Below are 13,310 nucleotides of genomic sequence, written 5' to 3' on the forward strand. Positions count from 1 at the left end.
GTTGCTTTCTTAAATTGATAATTGTTGATGCCAGGCAAGCTTCTGGTGGGTTTCGTTGATAATTTGTACCCAGTGTAAGCTTTCTGCATAAGTTCTGCTTTGATTGATGCTTTTTCCATTTACATTATAAAGTTACTACTTGTGAAAATTTGATATTTTTTCAATAGTTGGCGTTGGTTCTTAGTGCTATTACCAAGAGAAGTAATATGTTTTACCTTATTTTTTAGTGATATTATGTTTGATTCGTTTGATTTCCCGAAGAGTGATGTAATGCAAATGTAGAAGATTGTGTCGGACTGTGTTGGAAGAGCAGGTTTAAATTACTATTATAAACAAAATATTATGCCCCAGCTGGAAGAAGTTAAAACTTTTTAAATGTCTGGTTATGGTTAACTAATTTCGCTTGAACCTGGTAAATTTTTGTTTGCTATTTTTATTTGGTGAAATTTTATTTTAATGCCTTGAATTGATTCTTCGTTTGCTATGAATAGTTTCTTATTATTTTTGTTATGCTAAAACATGTGTTTTTTTGTGCTTACTTGTATGTTTGTATCACTTTGCTATGAATTTGATTGAGATTTTTTGTTGGGTCGGATTGTTGTTGGTGTTGTTTTGTTTGGGTTTAAATGTGTTAGTGTGGTTCTCCTAATAGGAACACTGATTGAACTTTAGCAATTAAGCTGTTTGCCTAGAAAACTAGGTTTGTATGCGATAATTTTTTGTTTTCTGATTTATCTGCCAAAGTTTTCAAAGTGTGGCTGTTTGATTTTAGTTTGCCTGTCTATTTTCAGGCAGTTTTTATTTGTTTGAGGGAGGCACTGTGTAAACGTTGTCTAAGTTTGTTAATGAGTTTAAAGACTGTTCCATGAGCTATGTGCCTATAATGTTGCAATAGTATAGTTTTTATAAAAAATATTGTATTTAATCGTAAATAAATAATACAGTATTTTCAAGCGTAATTAATTATATTTTTAATACTTATATCGCGAATATTTGTTATTATTTCTATATATATTTTATCGTAACTTATCAATAACTCAAAACTAGTTAGTTTTGGTAGAATCTTTTAATAATACAAGCAGAAAACTATTTACCATTGTACACCCTTAAATTTTTTTAAAAGGAAGTTAAATATTATGTTGAAACCCAAACTAATATATCTGAAATATATTTTTATTTTTATTTATATATTTAAAATCTATAGCAGTTAATAATAAAGAATAGTTTTCGTAATTAAAAAGTAATTAAGAGTATTAGAAGAAAATAATAATGGATTCAAATTTATTTGAAATTAAAAATCGAGAAATTTAATTCAGTTGAAAACATGCCTTGTAGACATCAAATTAGTTTATGGAAATTTAACAATTAAATTAAACTTGATTATACAATCATTTTTTCCCCATTAATTGTTAACAGATTGAACGAACAATCTATGACTATCTTAATTTGTTTTTATGTTATTTTTTATTTGAATACCAAAATATTGCCAAAATCTTGATTAAAATATTTCAAACTTTACAACTATTTAATAAAAAAAATTAAAATAATTTTTTTATCGGTGTTTACTTGTTATAAAATTGATCACAAATTATTTTTAACTCTCAAAACCGAATACCCTTACATGGATAAAAACAAAACTAATATTATGTGTGCATTTATATATATATATATAATAAAGCTGAGTTTTTTCTTCAAAAGCTTAAGATTAAATGGGTTGGGAAGTTCAGCTGAAACAGAGCTCCTAGGACTATTTAAACCCTCCGATCATTCTTTCTCCAAGAAACCCTTGGAAACCCTAGCAGCTGCAATGCAGATATTCGTGAAAACCCTTACGGGGAAGACAATCACCCTTGAGGTGGAGTCTTCTGACACCATTGACAATGTCAAGGCCAAGATCCAGGACAAGGAGGGCATCCCACCAGATCAGCAACGTCTCATCTTCGCAGGAAAACAGCTCGAGGACGGTCGCACCCTCGCCGACTACAACATCCAGAAAGAGTCCACTCTCCACCTCGTCCTCCGTCTTCGCGGTGGCGCCAAGAAGCGCAAGAAGAAGACCTATACCAAGCCTAAGAAGATCAAGCACAAGCACAAGAAGGTGAAGCTCGCTGTCTTGCAGTTCTATAAGGTTGACGATTCCGGAAAGGTGCAGAGGCTTCGCAAGGAGTGCCCCAACGCTGAGTGCGGTGCTGGAACCTTCATGGCTAACCATTTTGATCGCCACTACTGCGGCAAGTGCGGTCTCACTTATGTATACCAGAAGGCGGATGCCTAATTTCGTGTTTTGTTCGTTTAGTGATGCGACGTTTTTAATTAAATTTTTGTCAAATACTTTATCGATTTGGATTACCTATTATTCGCATACATATTTTTGTTAAGTAGTTTGTATCAAATTGCTATGGTGGTTTATTGTTCTATGATATGTCGGGAGTGTGGTATAATAAATGGTTGTTGTAGGTTGAAATTGGAAAATCCTGTTTATGCCTTTAGGATGTTTGATGAATTGTTTGATTTGTGATTTAGGTGTTCATGGAACTTTATTTCTGTTATCTGATTCTGCTGATTCTTGACATTCTGTTGCTTTCTTAAATTGATAATTGTTTATGCCAGGCAAGCTTTTTGGTGGGTTTCGTTGATAATTTGTACTCAGTGTAAGCTTTATGCATAAGTTTTACTTTGATTTATGCTTTTTCCATTTTGAAACTCTTGCATATTTAGAAGTAGTTTGTTATACAGCAAATTGCCTCGCCATTACTGTGGGTCCTTTGCTTCCATTTACATTATACAGTTACTACTGTGAAAATTTGATATTTTTTCAATAGTTGAGTATTTCTCTGGCGTTATTGGTGTTTGTATTGCTATTACTAAGGGAATTAATATGTTTTACCTTATTTTTTGTTGATATTATGTTTGATTCGTTTGATACCCGAAGGGTGATGATGTAATGCAAAGTAGAAGATTGTGTCGGAGTGTGTTGGAAGAAGTTAAAAACAAAATATTATGCCCCTGCTGGAAGAAGTTAAAAAGTTTTAAATGTCTGGTTATGGTTAATTTGGCTTGAACCTGGTAAATTTTTGTTTGCTATTTTATTTGGTGAAATTTTATTTAACTAATTTGGCTTGAAGTTTTGCTACTTTTTTTGAATTGATTCTTCGTTTGCTATGAATTGTTTCTTATTATTTTTGTTATGCTAAAAACATGGATTTTTTAGTGCTTATTTGTATGTTTGTATCACTTTGTAGGGTTTGAATTTGGTTTTGAGATTGTGTTGGGTTGGTTGGATTGTTTAATTGATGCTCTGTTAATTTTGTGAATGGTCGTTGGTATTGTTTTGTTGTGTGGGTTTTTTTATCCTCATGATTGGGAAGGTATACATTTGTTTTATCTATTTATCTTGAAGGTAATGGATGGTGTTTAAATGTGTTTGAGTGGCACTCCTAATAGGGACACTGATTGAACTTTAGCAATCATCTATTTTTTTTTTCTAATTCCCATTGGTTGATTCGAAACTTAAATGATGGAGAATCGTGTCTTGGGTTTTGAGGTCGAACGTTGTAGGTTATAAGGGCAGATATTTTCGAATTTTCGTCGTCGTTCTTTAAGAATGTAGTGTAAAACAATTGAGTTGTTCTGAAATGACAGGGTTATAATGACTAATAATACCTGAATAGTTTTTTTAAGAATTCGAAGTTAGACTATGGTGTAATACTGCGATTTCATTAGAGACCTGATTGATTAAGGTGTCATAATGAAGATTGCTACTAATGACAACCCAGCAGATACTTTAACTAAAGTGCTACCTAGGTTTTAGTCGTGTGAAATTATGGAAGTGTTGTTTTGTACGCTCTGCTATGAAGTGTCAAGTTGGAGAATGGTTGCAGTTTGACTCTTCATATAGAGTTCTCGTCATAACCGTTTTAACGGTTCTGTTTTTACCTAGTGACATTCTTTTGTAATACAAATATATATGATGTATTCTCTTTTTGGTTAATGAATAAATAAAACTCATTTTCTGGATATCTTTCTCTTATCAGACATTTAGGTGTATTGCTTAAATTGCACATATTATATTATTTTATTTAAAATCCATGATTCTAATTTAAATTGAAATATTTTATTTTGACACTGAAATTCCTTTTATATAATTTAATTAAAGCGTACTTACAATATATGATATCTAATAATATCATTAGGAGTCCTTGATAAAGTCTATTGAAATATATGAACAAAAATATTACTATATTTGAGGGCAATTATAATTTTAATATGATAATTTTGTTCTTTTCTTAAAATTAATAATAATAGAAAAGTGATTTAAAACTCTATTATTTTAATTTGAACTTTTTGTTGTGTTCAATATTTAAATTTTGTGAACACTGTTTTATATTAATCTATGTTGAAGAGACTGGTCACAATGAAATATTTTATAATTAATTTAAGTATAGCGTTAGTATTTGTATAATATTAAAATTAATAACTCCTTTAAAATATTTGGTTGTTTGTGTAATACTTAAATATGATGGTGTAATACTTGGTTCTTCTTAGTATTTGCAAGTTGAGAGAGCACAAAAACAAACTTTTACGACGTGTCACTCACAAAAAAAACCCATAAAAAAATTAAAGTGAAAAAAGCTTTGCATTCTTTTTGCATAATATATTCTTTATATTTTTAGAATTTACTCTTTACATTTGTTGCTCAGTTTATCCTTTATTTACATTTGTTGCATGGTTTATTCTTTATAATTACATTTGTTGCATGGTTTATTCTTTATAATTATATTTGTTGCATGGTTTATCCTTTATAATTTTACACAGTCTTTTATTTATATTATTATTTTTGTACCATTTAATCTTTTATACTTTTATTATTTTTGGACAGTCTATAATTTGTAGTTTTAGAAATTTTACCTTTTTACATTTGTACATCGTTTAACCTTTTGTAATTTTACTAAGTTTACTCAATTTTACACATCATTTATCTTTTTATTTTTAGAAAACTTATTTTATATTTTTCTACACAGTCTAACTAATGATTTATTTAAAATTTAATTTAAATTTTTATTTTGACTAACTCAATCATAATATATTGTTTAAAATAATTATATATGATTTATTTAAAATTAAATGCATTCTCATTATGAAAAAAATTAAAATATTATCATGATTTAATTTTATAAAATTATATATACTTTATATTAAATTGTGATTATACTTCTATAAACTTAAATTAATAAAATAAATAGATATTATAACAGGTACAAATACTAGCAAAACTATAATTTGCAGTTTTCAGGGGTTAAACTTGTATGAGTAGGGTATGATAAAATGAGGGAAAAGAAAGGTAAATAATGATGATAATTTAAAGAGTTTCGCTAATATCCAATGAACTTTTACAGTGTATATGGAATGACTATATATATCCATGAGAGTGGTTGTGATATTGGGTGTAAAAAAAAGGTTATTCTAATTGCATGATTGTTTGAAGGAGATAGGTTGAAATGGAAAGGGAGGATCCCATGCATAGAGAAAGTCGACATGTTCATCAGTAGAAATGGATGAACCATCTTTAAGAAGACAGACATTATCAGAAATCTTGTTGAAAATTGATGGATCTTCAGTTTTGTAGGTTTGAAAACCAGTGCAGTTGAGCTTCACTTCTGACACTGCACACGGACATCTGTTAATAATCATCACTTTCCTCTCATTCATGCCGTGTGCCCAGTTTCCTGTTTTTGATTCTATCCCACTCACACAGTTTGATGCATCATTGCCTGCAACCAATCAGTTTAATCTTCTTATCATATATATGCATGCATGCATTCTTCAGGTTTTCAAACTCATTTCATCTTATAGTATTTGATGAATCACACAAATTTGAGTGAACACATTACTTTAAATTAAGTTTAGAACCTGAAATTCGTTTTATCTTTTTACTGTCGGGTTGGAAAGATTAACCGGAGAGATACACACCAATGAGATATGAGCTCAATCGTATAAGATTCTCTATCTAAAATCTTAAAGTGATGAAATAATCAGTCTTTTACTTTATACAGTGTTCTATTTTTTCATTTATATACCGTACATTTGAATTTTCAATCATATATATTTTAAATTATTAATTAAGTAAATTTTTTATTAACAAGAATAAGATTATTTAAACATTTTACTGTTTGAATTGTAAATTTTATTGTTTAGGCTTTCAGATTACCCTATATACTTTACCATTAGTAAAGAAATCGTATATCATAAATTATGTATTGTTATAAAAACATATTTGGTGAGAGATGTTTAACATGTATAATATAGGAGTAATGTAATGTGCTTAAAATAAAGTTTATTACGTTGTGTTAATAAAAATAACAAAAGCTTGTGACTTGCTTATTTTTTTTAATTTCTTATTCTAAAATAAGATTGAGTACAAGTTGTTTAGTAATAATAATAATGAGTGTAATAGGAATATAAACAAATACGTTTTTCGATTTATGAAATAACTTTTTTATCGGAAATGGATTAAATATGCATGTGATATGGTAAGGAAAAAAACTACAAATTTCTATACATGAAGAAACTTATATATTGGAGATGTACTACTGACATGACAATAATTAATTATATATTTAATGTAAGGAAAAAAACTACAAATTTCTATATATGAAGAAACTTATATATTGGAGTTGTACTACTGACATGACAATAATTAATTATATATTTAATATTCATAAAATTAAAAAAGAAAAAATATGGTCAAGCAAGAAAAAATCTTGAATAGAATAAAATCAATAGAATGATAAATTGTACAGTCTAAATTTATAACAAAATGCTTATTTTGAATTAAATAATTAAAACGAATTAGTCTCGACTTAAAACTGACAATAATGATAATTTTTAGAAAATGATAAAGCATGAAAATGATAATTGAAAAATTATTGTCCACAGAAACTACTTAGCCAAAAATAGAATCATTTTAACAAATTTTTTAACAATTTTTTGACAATAGATAGATTATGTGTCATTATTTTATTGGATCGTGTATTTAAAACCGATTAATCACAAGTTACCACGTAAGTGATCGTAAAAAAATTATTAAAAAAGTTGTTCCAAAGTAGAATTAAGAAGACTAAATTCTGAAAAAAGAATAATGGTAATAAAAGATATAAAAAGAAAATGAAGTGTTGTTACCTGCAAATAGAAGAGCAAGGAAGAAAATGAAGGAGAGAAGTTTAAAAATGGAGGCCATTTGAGATATTTGAGATGTGCATTGCTAAATGCTTCATTCTCACCATTATATAGAACACGGCAACCTCAAATCTTCATGCAAACATTTTCTTGCATTTAAATCACATTAAAGTTACAAACACCCCCACTTTATAAGATTAAATGTTTGAAACAACCTCAAATTTAATTCAGGCTTTAAATTGATGTCAGATTAAAGGTCGACCAGATAATACACTATACATGTATTAAAATCATTAAAGATGAAATAAAAGAAAAACGTTCAATAAGTATCCCTCTCAAGACAAATTAATATATTAATGAACAATAGATATTACATTGTACATACATTAAAATCGTTAAAAGAAGTATTTATTTGAAGATTATTATTTAAATAGTACCTATTTTAAAATTAATTATTTACCATTAAAAATTGTCTCGTACCAAACTTTCTCACTTTTCTTTCTCATTGGTCATATATATAGTGTGGAAATAAACTGACATAAAATAAATTATTTATAACTCTTTTTTAGTTTTTAATTACATTTTCTCCATTGTTTTTTTCATGTGTTTGATATTAAAATTTACTTCAATTGGAGAAAAATACAATTAATTTATGCCCTTTTGGATTTTTAAATTCATAAGTTATGTATAACTCTTCTTTGATTTTTATTACATTTTCTCCGTTGTTTTGTCATGTGTTTGATATTAAATTAATTAAGGTGTAACGCAATTTGTTAGGGACTTTTGACATTATGAAAATGTTGTCAAAAAGGGAATATTCTATACTTAATAAATATGATGTTCCTAAACATTTGCTTATAAAATATAATGCACACATAAATGTTGAGAGGTCACGACTGGTCTGATCTTATGATTTTTTTTAAGTGCAAGAGTGATGGGAAAAAATGTTACGATTCTGAAAAATAATATTATGTGAAATTTTTTATAATATATAAACTATTTTCATATATCATTTGAATTCGAGTATATTCACTTTTTAGAATAAGAATTTATCTCAAACCGTACAATATTATATTGCAAAAGTATAAAAAGTCAAAGATTACAACAGTATAAAAAAAATCAAACACAAATTAAAGTGTTTTTGATTGAGTATCTAAACATTATAGATTTAAGTTTATTATATAAATATTATTACTTTCTGTTGTTTTAACTTAAATGATATTAATACCAATATTATTTTGATTTATTATATATATAAATAAATTTAGAAATTAAAATATATTAAAATTTAAAATAAAATAAATTTTAATTTCAAATATAACTTTAGTGACTATTTTTCAATTCTTAGACTTTAATAACAAGCATCTTTGTTACAGAGTTAACATAGTCTTATTAATAGATTTTTTAGCATAGAGTGTATAAGGAGAACAAATCCTCTTCCATTTTAGCAATAATGTGACGTCTAATTCTAAAAAAATGGACTGTTAAATTACAAAAATAAATCTTATGATGACACTTGACTTATATTTTATTTTTATTTTTTTTTTCAAACGACAAATTTGTTTTTGTTTCTAACAAGACAATTGTGTTTATTATACATTTTTTTCTTGTTCTTTCTTTTTAATTATAACATAATGAGTAAAACTCATTCTTCTTGGAATGAATGTTTTGGGAATTCATCTTTAATATCTTTATTCGATGAACTGTAAAATAAATGTTCTCAAACAGAACAAAAGAGGCGAAGATTACTAGTTAAAAGAAAACAAAATTCAGGTTAAACCAATACATATTTCAGTCAGTTTAACATTCATTTTTTAATAGTTTTAACACTATTATATATTAAATAAAATAGAAGAAAATAGAACTGTTAATTTAAAATATATAAATATATATATATATATATATATTAAAGAAAATATAATAAAATATAATTGTTATTTTAAAAAATATATAAAAAGTTATTATAATTATCTAAATATAAGACTAATATCAAAATTATATAGAAGACACTGTAGTAGTGTAGTGAAGTGCCATTACACTTGAAACTAAAGTGTAATGTAATAGTTTGTAAAAAAAAAGTAAATATATAAAAAAGCTAAAACGTCTTGCTTTAAGTTTTAGCCCTATCACAATAACTTAATATTTATTTTATACATAATTTTTCATCTCTTGGTACACTTAAGGTGTTCATGGTAAATAAGAAAACAAACAAAACACAAACACATATAAAAGACAAGCTAATTTTATAAAAAAATGTACATACAATTTATTTATAAAAAATAACAATTAAACATGAGTAAATCAAACAGATCTTGCATACAAATATTGACTTTAGACTTGATTATCCAAATACATGTATTGATATCAGACTCTAAGGGTTTAACACATATGTATGGTCAAATAACTCGATCACCTAAGATATCATACTCCTGGGTTAATCCGTTAAACATTTATAGTCAAGAAACAACCACTAGACTAAGGACCTCCTGCTACTATTCATAACATATTGCATCATTCTCTACTTCAGGTTGGATGATTATTAAAAGTGACAGGATAATTCCCAATACACGAGTCCCTACATCAATACATACACTACTTTAATCACCACCAATCTTCCTTGGATTAGTACCAACCATTCGCAAATCATATTATAAATCAACCATTGATTTAACATTCACATAATCACACACATTAAAAACATCGTATGAGATATATGGAAATCTAATCAAATTTTGATATTTTTGCCCAACCACCAGATCTACTTACTCAGCGAAAGCCCACTCGCTTAGTCACCAGATATGCTTGTTCAGCTAGAAGTGCCTGACAACACACTCATCTAGCGACCAAATTTGCTCGCTCAACGAGAAAACCACTGAAACTTATAGATTTAAAATGTCGACACGTCTGGGCCCTATACTCAGCAACAAGTCGAAGACTAGGCAAAACATCATTCCTCCCATACAAAGAAGGTTCAACACTCGAACACCACTTCCTTTTCGCGCACAAGGCCAAAGTGAGCCCTAACTCGTATCGCACCATAGATAGTCCAAATTAGGATTTACTAGGTACAACAAGCAGACATATGTCCTTCACCTCTCATGCTCATTGGTCAATCATACACCTTAGTGCCTTTAATTACAAATCCATGCTTCAATGTCAAATAATAGTCCAATCTAACCCCAACTATATTAGACAACTATATTCCCTGTTCAATATCACGTTCTGCAACCCTTGAAGCTTGTCCCTCCTCCATTATTCTGCAAAAGCACTTTTCCAGTAAAAATACGTTGGGATAATAGATTATCAATGATGATAATCGGTTATTTTAGAGAGGTTTGCACACCTATTTTCCATATATACAATGTATGAAAGGATAATCAATTATCATCCTAAATAATCGATTATTTGTATCAATTATCACATACGATAATTGATTATTACTGAACCCAAACTCATTATGGACAAATGTTAAGTGTTCAAAACACACTTACATCATTCCTAAACCACTTGGAAACATACTTGGCACATCATTCATGCATTAAAGCCTGATACATGGAAACATACCCAAACACTCACATGTTACCAAAGGAAAATTCCAAAACTCATCATTATGCAGACTACCCACATTGACATCAAATATACTGCATATAATCATCATACAATCCTATACAACACATACTTGCATTTGCCACTCTTTCCACCTGCATATATCTCATACACTCAATCATCACACACATGCAATTAACACAATCCTTAATGGAACCCTATTATCATAGGAAAAACCCTTAACCATCATAGTATACACCACATTCTCATGCAAATCCCATACCATTCAAGACAACCAAGAACATACTCACATACAACGTACAATAAAAATAAGGTAAACTTCCTCATACCTTAGTCAATACTAGAACTTTATCTACACACTAAAAAAGAATAAATCTAATCCCTTCTCCCTCTTTCAATCCATGCAGGTTTCCTCCTCACCCACATGTAGCCTCCTTCCTTCTCCTTATAGAAATGACCCTTTCTTTTTTTTCTCACGTTAAGTTTAGGGTTTCAAAGAACTCCCTTTTTGTTTTATTTTTCAGCCTATCTCCTGGTTTAAAAATTTGTTTCCAAAGCCTTGAAAACCACCTAAATCATATCTCATATCATATCCCAACTGGTTTTTAAATTTAAATTTATCTTCTAGTATTCACATTATTCTCTAACCATATTTCATTTTTTATTATTTAATTTGCATGTTTTTCCTTCCTACATTCCTTATTTAGTTTATGCATCAATTATTAAAGGAAAAAAAACTTTTAACCCTAAGAAAAAATACAAATAAAATATTAAGGTTTCCCTTAAGCTTTCTCCCTAGGAATTGAACCCACCACCATTTAATCCTATACAATATATCTACTAACAAGCCAACACATCACAATTGTGACAACACACACCACAATCTAACAAACATATTAAAACACGTGTAGCACTTTATTAAAATAAAATCAAAGAAATCACGTAACATTTATGTTCTAACAAAGATGTAACCACAAGATCACTTAGTCCATTCAAGAACTCTCACAAGAAATCACATAACATTTATGTTCTAACAAAGATGTAACCACAAGATCACTTAGTCCATTCAAGAACTCTCACCAAGTGAGCTACACAACACCTTGTTAAACATGTAAACTCTTAAAAGAAAAAAATAAATACTCAAGTCTGAATATAACTTTATTTCTAAAACTCATATTTGCTCAGGTCTTACAAACCCTACCTTTAAAAATGGCTAAACAATATGAGAACGTTTGATATCACAAGAGTGACTAACATATACATAAAAAGCGCTAAACATTATAAAGCTCCTAACAGAGTGTCTAATCGCCATAGAGTCTGAACAAAAGTTTTGCTAACGCTACATTAGTAAACGATTTTACAAGTTACTTAAAACATACCTGCATCAAACGATTATACCAAACATCACACTTAAACACTTAAGTTGTCTAACGCATTAAATGCTTAGGTCATCTAATAGTTTGAATGCATGTATGTTAAAGTACTTTTTGTACGTTGCATTGTGTTATATTTTTATGTGCATATTATTAACTTTATTTAAAAGCCTGCTCATAATCAAAAGAACATTTAGACACGTAAAGATATTCAAAGAATGTTTCATACAAGCCTTTTGTCTATCTCATCCTGTACACGACAGAGTTGCTCTGCAAAGAAGTGACATAGTTTCTGACTCTATCATAAAGGCTATATACCTAAAAGAAAGTCAAAGCTTTGAGTAACATATATTTTTCGAAGATGTCTATATAAAGAGAACTGTTGAAGAGAAAAAGAAGAAGAATTTTTGCTATCAAGAATGTTATATGCTCACTATCTTTCTCTAAGTTGTTTTCTTTGAAACTCATATGTGAACAAATATTTTTCAAGTTTTCAGAAGTTCACTATATCATTTATATGTCCTCTCTACGAGAGTAATATCCTGTTTTGTAATAACTCAAAAAAACCTGTTGTGTTTAAATTCAAAAATGAATTCAAACACTTGTACTATTTAACTCAATGTAGTTAAACGTTCTAGACATGTTGTTTAACGTTGATACTAGGAGTGATTAAACTCGTATAATCAATTGGTTAATGTTGTAAATCAAGAGTAGTTAAACTCGTATTAGTGGAACCTCTTAACTGAATATTGAGAGAGAACTAGACGTAGTTAAATTCAGTGAACTAGTATAAAACTAAAGTGTTCTTTATCACATTTGTATTCAAACAACGTTTTCCATTCAAATGCATTCTTTAACCTAAGTGTTAAATTACTATACAGATCGTCTAACCACTATTAAGTAACTTAATCACTATTTGCGAAAAACTTTAAAATACTATTGAAACTCCCCTTTCTGGTGTTTTCTTATATTTGAGCAAAAATTCAAACACATTTTTCTTAAAGATGATTCTACTACACAATCTCAACCCAATCGATCAAAACTCACCAGACAACTTAGTTACGCAAATCAACTAACATACAAGCATGCAATTATCAATCAAAACTTGCCTACCAATTAAAATCAAAGTAATTAGCTCATTCTACCTTTTAAAAGCTCAAACAACTCTATAGAACCCAGATTGCTCTCACAGCT

At 28.6% G+C, this 13,310-nt stretch overlaps 1 protein-coding gene across 1 annotated transcript; it reads left to right on the forward strand.

Moving 5' to 3' along the window:
- The first annotated feature begins 1,701 nt into the window (after window positions 1-1,701).
- LOC148199232 (ubiquitin-ribosomal protein eS31 fusion protein-like) lies at window positions 1,702-2,415 on the forward strand. Its single transcript, XM_088112505.1, has one exon. It carries the CDS (start codon window positions 1,808-1,810, stop codon window positions 2,273-2,275), a length of 468 nt encoding a protein of 155 aa, XP_087968631.1. The 5' UTR covers window positions 1,702-1,807; the 3' UTR covers window positions 2,276-2,415.
- Window positions 2,416-13,310: the final 10,895 nt, after the last annotated feature.

This window comes from Vigna umbellata, chromosome 4 (assembly GCF_029865625.1).
Source record: "Vigna umbellata cultivar VRB3 chromosome 4, Vumbellata_1.0, whole genome shotgun sequence".
NCBI classification, from domain to species: Eukaryota; Viridiplantae; Streptophyta; class Magnoliopsida; order Fabales; family Fabaceae; genus Vigna; species Vigna umbellata.